The sequence below is a fragment of the Helicoverpa armigera genome, chromosome 1, assembly GCF_030705265.1.
Source record: "Helicoverpa armigera isolate CAAS_96S chromosome 1, ASM3070526v1, whole genome shotgun sequence".
NCBI classification, from domain to species: domain Eukaryota; kingdom Metazoa; phylum Arthropoda; class Insecta; order Lepidoptera; family Noctuidae; genus Helicoverpa; species Helicoverpa armigera.
In genome coordinates, this window is record NC_087120.1 from 11,738,002 (window position 1) to 11,751,652 (window position 13,651).

Below are 13,651 nucleotides of genomic sequence, written 5' to 3' on the forward strand. Positions count from 1 at the left end.
TCTGACCTTTGTATTTCTCAATTCTTTAATGTCGTAAGTATAGGAAATTGAGTTGGCATACTTCCAACCATTGATTGGACATCGATCTTTGTAGTCTAGCCTCTAGGTAGCAATATAGATAGTTTGCGATTCTAGCTTTTCTTTGGTCTAGGTGCAGTAGCTTTTAATTTAAGTTTCGTTCTGTGAACTAAATCTCGTTAGACTGCTCTTGCACTGGACCTTACCACGAAACGACCATTGCCCATAATTCGTTCTGTCTTTTGTTTCCCTTACAAACCCTATAGGAGTCAATGACATTACGAGTATGGGGCTAATGACAAATTGTATCTCTAGTAAGCAAATCAAGAGATAGATAGAATATTGGGAACGGAGCATTCGATTTCAATAAGACGTTCGCGCCATCTAGCGGAGTGCATGTGTACTTATGTCGTCGATGCACGCACTATAGGTACAGTAACTCCATCTATAACTTGTGAGAAAGTGCACAGAACTACTTCATCGATTTCGTTTGTGATTATATCAATAGCCTGTTGTAATTTTGGTCGATTTGCGTTTTATATTAAATCTCTAAACCTCATTCTTCAATATAAAATCAATGCTTCTTACTTAAAAATGAAAATTATGTTAATCATAATGAAGTTATTTATTTGAAAGACATAGAAACACCAATCCTATGTAAGTCCCAGTATAAGAATTAGTATGTTCAGCTTATGCGATCTGAATCTGAATTCACGTCAAACTATTACAAAATAGATCACATTTTAAGATGGCTATCGCCCTCATTTAATAATGCTCTGATCGCATTTAGGTCAAGTGAAAATCATGGAAATTTCTGTTGGCTGTCTATCGAACTTGCATACTAAGTATATTATTGCAAAATCAACACTAGCGGCAAACTTGAAGTCTCGGACACTTCAGGAAATGAGATTCCGATATTACACAGTTTGGATAGCTAGACAGACGCCAGCCAATAATTATATTATATATTGAAACGGAAATGGATAGGTGGAATGGAATGGATAGTCGCTTATGAAATCTAAAGTCAGATACAATCCTAGAAAGCTTGACTGTTAAAATTATTTGGTTTTTGAAATGTTTGTTTATAGCACAAGAGTTAGGTAATTTACTTTGGAAAATAAGAAAATAATTATCATTATGTTGTTAGACTTGATAAAAGACGTTGATAGGTTTGATTTAACCGCAATCATCGGAGCAGCTATTAAATATTATTAATAATAAAAATTAAATACAAGAATAGTTACTACTCCACGCGAAGGAAGTAGTGGGCAAAAGTTAGTAATTTAATAAGATACATAGGTTTGCCTTTCTTGGTGCACAAGAAACTTTTATTTGAGTTGCAAGTGCTTCAAGCTATCTAGACCAACAAGGTAGATACAGTCGAGCGATCTACGACACATATACAGATCTCGATTTAATTAGTACTTCTACTTGAATTTTCGAGCAACGAAACTTGGAAATTAATTTAGTCTTAGCGTTTGTTAAGCGGCCAATTTTGACTATTTACTTCTCTGTATAATACTTAACGTTACATTTTATTTCCAGGGCAAGCACATTGAAGTATTGAAATCAAGACTCAATCGAAAATGGCGGAAAATAATAAAAAGCGCGCCGGCAGTTTTCGCAAACTATTCCCGAATCTATTTTTCTCTCACAAATCAAAAGAAAAAAATGCAAATAAAGATGCACAATCCAATGCAAAGAGTGCGACAGAATTTTCTAAAGGCAATCAATATCAGAATCCTCGATCGATAAGATCCGATAAAAATGGCCAAGGACTGGAAGATAGTGAGCGTATATATGAAAATTTAACAACAAATCGTCCTCAGAGTGATAACGAAACGCAAAGTAACGACATATCAAGTCATCACTCTTCCAGTAGTACACTTGTTTCGGAAAGTGCAAAAAATAAATCGATTGATGTCAATGGAGTTTCGGAAGTAGAAAGTTTTGCATACACCAACTACGCAGCAAGACCTCAAGTTCCACCGAAACCATATAACGAAATGGCGAACTCCCCGCAGTCACCAAAAGAAAATACCAATCAAGAAAATAAATTCGATAACACTCAATATCCGGACGTTTATTATCATTCATTGGAGAAGCTAACTGATAAAATATCACCGTTCGATGAAATTGAAATTTACCGAGCATCACAGGCACAAGCAAATCCAGCTTCAGTAGGAGCAGAAATAAAAAGAGTGAGTACCAAATTTTTGATATCGCCGAAGAAGGAAGCTGAGGTACGAACAATCATGCCTACGAGAGCTCGAAGTTTGTCGTTTGACAATAATAATAAGGAAAACGAACAAGAAAGGCAACCAAGGAATTCTTATAAGAAACAAGAAACCATTACTAAGCCTTACAACTACTCAGCGCCAACATCGCCTATGCCAATAAATCACAAAATTCCGAATATGCCGAAAACTGTGTCACCATATGAACATGTACGAAAGATTATGATTGAGACAGAAGAGAAAAGGAATTCCTTGAGTAGGTCGAGCCTCCGTACCAAATCACCATCGTCACCTAGATCGGAGTACAGCCAAAGGATGACGCCTACTCTCCAAGAAAATTCGAAACAGGAATCGATTGATAAAGAGAAAACGAGGCAAAAAGTCGAAGCATTTTACTGGCAGAAGTTAAAAGAGTTGAAGCAAAAAGAAGACGAGTACCTTACTAGACAGTCTCTGACGTCCTCTTTGAAAAGTCCTTTAAGATTAAAAACTTCTGGTAATCCTAACTGCAGTACACCAAACTCATTTTCTTATGTGATAGAGCCTAGAAGTTGCAGTTTGCCGCGTGGGAACGATTTGAAAAGTTACTCTATGAATCAGCCAATTTACACTTCAGTGCCGTTTAATAGAGGCGCTCCGGAAAGGCGGACGGATACTTTTATCAAAACTCGAACTACTTTCGACGATCCAGAGATCATCTACCGTCACCCCGAAAAACTTACTGCCAGAACGACGTCGCCTTTACTACTTCAAGAACAGAAAATGCCGATTTACTATCGTGGAACGATTCCTCAGGATAATCAAAATGCAGGGCAGTTAAAACGTGTTAGTTTTGAAGATCGCTATGGAAAAACTGTGAATGGTGTTAAATGTGATGGTGAGTTAAAGTTAAGTGATGTGAAAGTGCAAAACAGACCGCCAGCGAACAACAAAGTGAGTGCATTATCCTCAAGAGTGCCTCCCAGACCACCAGTGCGGACCACTAGTGTTGGTGGTGTCGGGAGAAAAATTGCGATAGATAAAAAAAGTCTTTACACCACGAGTGCTGGACATTCGCTGTGCTCAGAGTCTGAGAGCGGATCCGAAGCTGGTGAAATACAGAGAATATTGCAGACCAACCCACAGAAAGGTAAGCGTTCACTTTTTTTTAAACTCCGTGTGTAGCTTTGTTCTTCAATTTTAAACGATACACCATTTTTTATTGTTGCGACAGTCCAAAGTTAGATACATTGTTATATTTTTCAGGGGTCCTTTCATAAAACTGATCTGATCATTTTCAACATTGACGAAAAATTGTCTTATAAAATATAAATATGGCTTATAAAATATGGATGTCTAAGACTGGAGACATTTTCATATTGGACCTAGTTCCTGTTATTAGCGAGTAACATACAAGTAAATAAACAAACAAACTCTTCAGCTTTTTAATATTAGTAAAGATAAGAATACCTACATATATTAATTGTACTATCGAAACACTTTACAAGGTGTTACCTAATAATAACATTAAAGCAAAGATAAAAATCGTGATTAAAAAAAATCCGAGATAAGCAATACTTATTCTATTTATTAAAACTTAAGTCGCTTGGATTTTATTTGTGTTTATTTATTTATTTATCAAAGGGTTTACCAACAGCTTCTGTGTAGATAAAGCTTAGAGTACAATTTCTGTTATTACTAGGACTTACACAGTCGCCAATTACAGGTTAACCAACATACGCTAATAATGAATTATATATAGAATTTAAGACTAAAAAATTATACAAATAAAAAAAACACTTCGTCAGTAGCAGGCTTTATTAAAATATTAGTTATGACTGCGGAACCCGCTTCCGATAGATGATTTCCAATATATTTTTAACTGTGTATGTTTTTAAATGTTTTGATTGAACGAGCCCGCTGGAGTTAAATTGGTTTGGGCCACATGTCTGTCAGATAGCATTTGTTTGCCGCGAAAAGTGCAGTCAAACCGGTTATAATATTTTCCATTTATTTTCAGTTTGATATCCATGTTTTTATACTTGCTGGGGTTTCTGTTGGTAGATGTAAAATAGTTGTTTTACACAGTGCCTTGATAGATGGTAGGCAAATGAATAAGTAAGAATATTTTCGTCATTATAAGTAGAACACATTTTTCGATGCTGACAAATATGTATGTACATGATGCATAAAAAGAATTAACTAAAGAAACTACATCATTAAAAGTAAATAAATTAAAAACCCTTATTTGTAACAGAAGCCCAGCCATCATAGCGTTCAGAAATATCCTGAATATTATAACCACTTCGTTACTTATCGGCTTACCCAAATTATTCGCTTCACTTCGCTCGCAACGTGTTGCAGCGGTGGTCGTATCTGCGCCACTTTGCTTGTAGCGTGCACATTGCACGCTGCATAACGCCTGTAGTGATAAATCTTTATATTTTAAACAGTTAAAAGGTCTAATATAAATTAATAACGGCCTAAAGTAAAATTACTAACACTGAGCTGTCAAAATTCAAGGCGAGTATCTCAATCGATATGGAGTGACGTAATAAGGACGACGCCTTACGGACTTTCTCTGATCAACACCTTCTTGCTTAAATAGGCAAATATTTTCATAAGGCGCCATTCATTTGCAACATTCAATAAAAATACACGTCTATAAATCGACGATATATTTAAACAAATATATGTACTTAAAATCAGCCAAATAAATTACTATTCATTTTTCCAATAAGCCGTAAGCCTTTTATGCAACGTTTGCAATCCGTTTTAAGTTTTAATGTTATTTACGATTCTTGTAATTATTGCAGTAAGCTGGGTCTTAGCGTAGTGTTAATTGAACTATTAAATTAATGTTCATTTCACGATCTTATGATCTTATAATCTAGGGCTGTCAAGAGTATCAAACTCAGTATGAATCATTAAATTAAGCTGAGATATAAAATTATGAGATGCTAAAGTAAACGTATTAAGTCTGAAATCACCAACCCGCATTGTGCAAGCGTGGTGATTAATGCTCAATCCTTCTCCGTGTGAGAGGAGGCCTGTGCCCAGCAGTGGGACGATAAAAAGGCTATTACAAGTACAAAGCAAACGGTGGAGTTGTAAGTTATTATAGAAACCAAAGTCAGTGCCAAAGTTTAGAAAATCCAAGATTAAATGTCGGTATGACAATGTGTTCAACTAAAATCTCAGAGTTCCTTTATCAATTCCATGCATAGGTTTTGCTCAATTTGTGGCTCTGGGAACTCCACTATTTGTGGAATTACAATTTCGCTCGTCAGACGGCGTCTGTTCGTGACTTTGACGGGACAAACAGCGGGAGTCAATCTGAGCAGTTTCAGTCAAAGTTTGTTCACTGGTATACCTATTGGAATTCCTGCCATTCATACGAAGCTATAAAAAACATTGTTTGAGTTATAAGGTTATAACAATAAATATAGATTAACTGTGCCATACCTACACAACAGATTGATCATGTTCCTTTTTCATTTTGTTAATTATCCTCATGCGGGAAGTTATGCTCTAGGTAAACACTGAAAACGCGAGCGCGTATCTACTAGGTACTGCGCACTTATTAAGAAAACCTAACATACACTTGTGTTTAATTACAATTTATTTACTTTCGAAACCGTAGGTACTAAGGGCCATTAACTGTACTGAGTTCCGTAATAGAGCCAAAACGGTTATCAATACTTTCTGAATATTGTAATTGTATCGTGATAACCAATTTATTCTTCGCGCTAACTAGAAAGCTTTTATCATTTTTTTTACTGCACTTAAGTGAACAAATACTTCATCTACGGTACCTTGTTTGTTGGCATTAATTATTACTTAAGACCTGTCCGCTATCCAAGTCTCACGTAAAAGGTTGAAACATTTTAATGTTACCAACTTGTCCTCTCTTAGCGTGTACTTACCAACGGGAGTAATTTTGGAGTGCTCCATTTGCTCGCCTAAATAACCTATAGGAGAAATAAAGCTTTGCGAAAACAACAAAAATAAACCCACTTTATTATATGTACATGTATATTATATACGATCGTGAAATTGTTTTTGTGTAACACGTGTTTAATGACACTACTCGTTATAACCTACATACAACTACATGGTATAAAACAAAATCGGTTACAGCTATTCGATCAATAGTAATTGCCTTTAATAACTTGAGGAGGCCTTTGTACATACCTTTTTATGACCATTTAATTGACAATAACATAATATTCAAAAAGTGACATAAAAACCATTTACTTTCAATACATTTTTTTTCAAACCATATAGTATACGAAAAAGCAGCTTTACAAAAGAAAAAGAAAATGCAGGTTAATTAAAACAAATTAGACAATTATTGTTAATCAAGATCAAAACGAAAGAACACACAATTAAGTAATTTTTTTATATACATTTAATAATTATTATTTTAGTTGTAAGTTTTATTTTATTTCAGCAAAATAGGCTCTTAGCCAAATTCTAACACCTATTTTGTAATGTAAAAAAAGTAATATTTTAGGATCATAATATTAGTAGGACTTTACATAGCTATTGTGAAAGTACCTGCAAAATAATTCGTCAGCAAGTGCACATACACACACAGACATTGAAAATAAACAAATGCTTAGTATACGTTGTCTTACTATATCTTGCCTTCTTCTGTCTCGTTGGATAGTGCAGCACAATCTTTTATGTGAGGCTTACACGGTAGAATCAACTTCGCGTGTTAGCGAGACATAAAACAATCGCGTGCACTATATTGTGTGCAGTGCAGTCCTCGGTGTCCAGTCTCGCGGTGTTCCTCCATTGTGAAGGGAAGATGACAAACTTCTTCGCTGACATGCTACAATGATCTTGTAAAGCATCAAACGATTGCATTGGATGACGCAGTCGAATGATGGATTACAAGAGCCATGAGCATTTTTTCGTTAGTCCTCTTAGTTGAACTTGGAATGAACATTTATTGTAGATATCTATTCAATATGTAATAAATTTCCCGTTCCGTGTTGACACTAATATAAAAAGGTATTGATACCTAACAATACCTTTATGGATATTTGTACTATACAGGATTGAATTTTAAGCAGTGCGCCGAAAAAACCTGGTGGTTCAGAATCAATGGCAGAACATATCTGCGAGATATCTCTCTAGATAATTATTGTTAATCAAGATCAAAACGAAAGAACATACAATTAAGTCATTTTTTTTTCTCTATACATTAAATGGTACACTTTCTTTATAGGTACACTTCATAATTATTATTGTAGTTAGTTGTAAGTCTTGTTTTATTTTATTTCAGCAAAATTGTACCTAGCTTTAAGCCAAATTACAACACCTGCTTTATACTTTGTGGAATAAAATAATATTTTTAGGATCATAATATTAGTAGGATTTTAGTGATTACATAGAATATTTAACCTAAAAACTTTTTTGCAAAAAAAATTAACCGGCTTCCAAAAACACTAAAAAACAAAAAAAAACTAATTTTAGGTGCATCGGCCTCGATAGCAGTCGGTGGCAACATTAACTTAGTAACATCCATTAGACACCGACTTCTAGGCCGATGCACCTAAAAGGACAAACGACATCGGGTTTGAAAGGTAAAGCATATTTCTAAAATCAATGAATTGTATTTTATATGTACCTAGTTAAGAGCAAGACTTAATTACATAGAACTATATTAAACCTAAAACGATTGTGCAGGTAGAAAATACACAGACACAGACATTGAAAATAAAGAAATGCGCAGAATACTTTGTCCTGTTCCTGATATCTTGCATTCTTCTTTTTCGTTGGATAATGCAGCACAATCCTTCATACATAGGTTGCACTATCGAAGACTCGTGTACTACTTCGCGTGTAAGCTATATATGAAAAATCATGTGCAGTGCAGTCCTTGGAGACGTTTCGCGGTGTTCCTCCATAGTTAAGGGAAGACGCCTGAACTTCTTCGCTGACATGCAACAAAAATCTTTAAATCCATCAAATGATTGCATTGGATGACGCAGTCGAATGATGGATTACAAGAGCCATGAGCATTTTTTTGTTAGTCCTCTTAGTTGAACAATGGTCTTGACTGGTATGAACAATACTTGTACCTAATGTGTAATAATACATATACTATACAATGTGTAATAATTTTCCCACTCTGTCAACATACAATTAAGTCAATTTTTTTTTCTATGTACATTTAAAAATATATTTTTTTTTTAGTTTAATTTAGTTGTAGGTAAGTTTTATTTTATTTCAGCAAAATTGTACCTAGCTCTGAGCCAAATTTTCTAACACCTACTTATACATTGTTGAATGCAAATAAAATAATATTTTCAGGATCATTTTATTAGTAGGATTAGTAGGACTTTAATGATTAGAATTATATTCAACCTAAAAGCTGTTGTAGAGGTACCTGCAAAATAATTCGTCACCAAATGCACATATAAGGATACGTTGTCTTACCATATCTTGCCTTCTTCTGTTTCATTGGATAGTGCAGCACAATCTTTTATGTGAGGCTTACACGGTAGAATCAACTTCGCGTGTTAGCGGGACATAAAACAATTGCGAGCACTAGTGCGCAAAAAAACCTAGTGGTTCAGAATCAATGACAGAACATATCTGCATTAGGTATAAGTAATGATTATTTTTTTCAAAGGTAGGTACACTATAAAATTGCCATAACGATTCAGACATATTTTGCAAAGGTAGCTGCAAAATATACAATGAATTCGCTTCAAAATACAAAGACACAGACATTGAAAATAAAAAATATACTTATTCCCAGAATGTGTAGCTTTCATGATATCTCATCATCATCATTTATTTATTCAGTAACAATTTCCATTGTGTAGAATTACATAACATGCACATAAAAAATCAATATTAAATATGAATTCATGTCAAAAGATACCAAAATATAAAATAACAGAGAATACATTTATGATTTTGTAACATTACTTAGTTCCGATATTATGATACAGACATTTTTCTAATAAAAAGGCTTTTAACTTTGCTTTGATCAGGTGGGTGTTATAAATTAGTGTTTTAAGTTCAGATGGCAACTTCTACAGCTCGGTACTTCGAGCAATGTTCTACTACTTTAAATTTAGGAACTATATGTTGTTTAAAGATTTTACTTCGCGTGCTCTCTCTTATCTTACATTCCTCTTGTGTTTCAAACTCATGTACATACTTCGCAAAATGGCTTAAGAGGACCAATATGTATAAACTAGGTACAGTTAAAATTCTCAATGTTTTAAAATCTTGCCTTCTTCTGTTTCGTTGGATAATGCAGCACGATCTTTTATGTGAGGCTTACACGGTAGAATCATCATCGCGTGTTAGCGGGACATAAAACAATCGCGTGCACTATATTGTGTGCAGTGCAGTCTTCGGTGTCCAGTCTGGCGGTGTTCCTCTATTGTGAAGGGAAGATGCCTTAACTTCTTCGCTGACATGCTGTCTCGTTGGATAATGCAGCACAATCTTTCATGTGAGGCTGACACGGAAGAGTCATTTCATATCTTCACGTGTTGGCATCTCATAAAATAATCGTGTGCAGTGCAGTATTCGGTGTCCAGTCTCGCGGTGTTCCTCCATTGTGAAGGGAAGATGACGAACTTCTTCGCTGACATGCAACAAACGACATCGGGTTTGAAAGGTAAAGCATATTCCTAAAATCAATCAATTGTATTTTAAATGTACTTAGTTAAGAGCAAGACTCAATTACATAGAACTGTATTAAACCTAAAACGATTGTGCAGGTACAAAATACACAGACATTGAAAATAAAGAAATGCGCAGAATACGTTGTCTTCCTGATATCTTGCATTCTTATTTTTCGTTGGATAATGCAGCACAATCCTTCATACATATCTTGCACGATCGAAGACTCGTGTACTACCTCGCGTGTAAGCTATATATGAAAAATCATGCGCAGTGCAGTCCTTGGAGACGTCTCGCGGTGTTCCTCCATTGTAAAGGGAAGATGCCTGAACTTCTTCGCTGGCATGCAACAAGAATCTTGTAAACCATTAAAGGCCTGTATTGGATGACTCAGGCGAATGATGGTCTACGAGAGCCATGAGCATGTTTTCGTTAGTCCTTTTATATTCCTTTATGCTTATTTCTAATACTAGCTTCCGCCAGCGGCTTCGCCCACGTAGAGTTCTGTTATATCGCGTTTCGAAGAGAATTCTTCAAAAATTCCGAGATTAAAACTATCCTATGTTCTTTCTCAAGGTCAAATTTATCTCTTTACCAACTTTTATTAAAATCGGTTCGGTGGTTTAGACGTGAAAGCGTAACAGACGGACAGACGGACAGAGTTACTTTCGCATTTATATTATTAGTAGGGGTTAAAGCTTTGGAATTCACTTTTTTTGGTACATACATGTAAATTCAGTCGTATATACAGTATATTGGCAAAGATGAATTTTGATGCCACAGTAAGTATACCAATTTCATTTAAGGGAAGCTCTGGTACCCAACTGGTATATTGTACGAATGTCCTGATCAAATCAATCAATCAATACATACATACATACATATATGAAATCAAGGAATGTTAAAGCTAAGAGTCAGACTATATCACATGGAATTACATGAAACCTATAAAATGTTGCACAGGTAGCAAAATAAATAATTAATACCAAACACACAGACACAGACATGAAAGATACACAAATGCGCAGAATATGTAATCTTCCTGATATCTTGCATTCTTCTGTTTCATTTGATGATGCAGCACAATCCTTTGAAATGTAGCTCACACCGGAGACCCGTTTACTGACTTCCAATGTTAGCCACATATGAAAAAATTGTCTGCCACGCAGTTCTTGTCTCGCGGTGTTCCTCCATTTTAAAAGGAATATGCCTGAACTTCTTCGCTGGCATGCAACAAGAATCTCGTAATCCGTCAAACTGACTGCGTTGGATGACGAAGCCAAATGAGCCGAATTACGAGAGCCATGAGCATTTTTTCGTTAGTCCTCTTATTTGAACGATGGTCTTGACTGGAATTAACAATAAATGTAAATATCTATACAATATGTAATAATTTTTCCGTCGGTTCCAAAAGGATAATACAGGCTAGATATGCACATTGCTCAAGAAAATATCAAACATTATCTATTCAACATAGTAAAAACAGTAATAAATTTTGTCATAATATATTTGTTCCCCGAAATAACCGCAACATCCCTGGAATTGGATAAAATAAAAAAAAGTTACGTAAGTAGTAAGTTTTCCGTCAGTCGACGGGGGATTTTGTTTGACCCTTGTGTCCGATGTTCTCCGTCCTTCCCCCGTCGCCCGCGCTCCCCTGTTTTGCCATGTAAGAAACCTCCGTTTGCAAAATATTTGCATTTTTTGGTTTAAGCTTAGCCTGGATTTGTTGATACTTATATAACTAGTTTCTATACCTAACAATACCTTAATGGAATGGACTATAATATATGTTCATTTGTTATTATACAGGATTGCATTTTTAGTAGTTTGCAGAAAAACCTGGTGGTTCAGAATCAATGACTGATGATTATTATTATTTATTTTCAAATTTACACTACAAAATTGCATAGGTAGCTGCAAAATATTCAATGAACTCATTTAAAAATACAAGGATACAGACATTTAAAATAAAAAAATATATTCCGAGAATGTGTTGCATTCGTGATATCTTCTATTTTTATTTTTCGTTGGATAATGCGGCACAATCCTTCATACATGGCTAATGGCTTGCACGATCGAAGACTCGTGTACTCCTCGCGTGTAAGCTATATATGAAAAATCGTGTGCAGTGCAGTCCTTGGAGACGTCTCGCGGTGTTCCTCCAAAGTTAAGGGACGATGCCTGAACTTCTTCGCTGACATGCAACAAGAATCTTTAAATCCATCAAAGGACTGTGTTGGTTGGATGACTCAGCCGAATGATGGATTACGAGAGCCATGAGCATTTTTTCGTAAGTCCTCTTAGTTGAACGATGGTCTTGACTGGAATGAACAATACATGTAATGTGTAATAATACATATACTATACAATGTGTTACAATGTGTACTATACAATTTTCCCACTCTGTCAACATACAATTAAGTCAATTTGTTTTTTTCAATATACATTTAATAATATTTTTTTTTTAGTTTAATTTAGTTGTAGGTAAGTTTTATTTTATTTCAGCAAAATTGTACCTAGCTCTAAGCCAAATTTCTAACATCTACTTTATACACTGTGGAATGCAAATAAAACAATATTTTCAGGATCATTTTATTAGTTGGATTAGTAGGACTTTAATGATTACATAGAATATTATTTAACCTAAAAGCTGTTGTAGAGGTACCGGCAAAATAATTCGGCACATACACACACACATTGAAAATAAACAAATGCTTAGGATACATTGTCTTACTATATCTTGCATTCTTCTGTTTCGTTGGATAATGCAACACAATCTTTCATGTGAGGCTGACACGGTAGACTCATTTCATATCTTCACGTATTAGCAGCACTAAAAAAATCATGTGCAGTGCAGTCCTCGGTGTCCAGACTTGCGGCGTTCCTCCATTGTGAAGGGAAGATGACGAACTTGTTCGCTGACATGCTACAAGAATCTTCTAAAGCATCAAAGATGTTCGTTGTATGACTAACACGAATGATGTTTTACGAGAGCCATGAGCTATTTTTTAAGTCCTCTTAGTAGAACAATAGTCTTGACTAAATCAACAATTAATGTAAATGGTTTTCTTAGAACATAAAGTCCTACATTCGAGATTTTTTTTGTATTTTTTTAAATGATGGTTCAAAAGTAGGAGGAGTAAGGAGAGCTTAGATAGCTTAGACTCAGGGTATATTGAGTAGTTTGTCACCGGCTACGGCAAGTAGTTATCTCTGGACGCAGGTGAAAAATAAACAAAATAAATGTGCAGATAATGTTGGCTTGCTTTTTCAAATATTGTTGAAAAACTGAGAAGGATAAACTACTTAGGCCTAGGACTAGGACAAACTAGATTGTCACGGGTTTGAAAGGTAAAGCATATTCATAAAATCAATGAATTGCATTTTATATGTACCTAGTTAAGAGCAAGACTTAATTACATAGAACTACACAGACATACATTGAAAATAAACAAACGCGCAGAATATGTAATCTTCCTGATATCTTGCATTCTTCTGTTTCATTTGGTGATGCAGCACAATCTTTTTATATGCAGCTCACACTGGAGACTCGTTTACTAACTTCCAATGTAAGCCACATAATGAAAAAATTGTCTGCCACGCAATTGTTTTAGTTGTCTTGCGGTGTTCCTGCACTGTAACGAGAAGCTGATGCCTGAACTTCTTCGCTGGCACGCAACAAGAATCTTGTAATCCATCAAAGGACTGCGTTGGATGACTCAGCCGAATGATGGATTACGAGAGCCATGAGCATT

The 13,651-nt window shown here is 35.2% G+C and overlaps 1 protein-coding gene across 13 annotated transcripts in view; it reads left to right on the top strand.

Annotated features, from left to right (window-relative positions):
• LOC110376632 (coiled-coil domain-containing protein AGAP005037) overlaps positions 1–13,651 on the top strand; it is a 283,012-nt gene that overhangs the window by 10,107 nt on the left and 259,254 nt on the right. For all 13 annotated transcript variants that reach the window (XR_010276625.1, XR_010276626.1, XM_049837603.2 and 10 more), the window contains exon 2: positions 1,564–3,384. Coding sequence is in view for 11 of the 13 variants with exons in the window: in XM_049837603.2 (XP_049693560.2) it covers positions 1,605–3,384 (1,780 nt within the window). In the remaining 2 variants the exon portion in view is untranslated. The remainder of the gene's footprint in view (positions 1–1,563; positions 3,385–13,651) is intronic.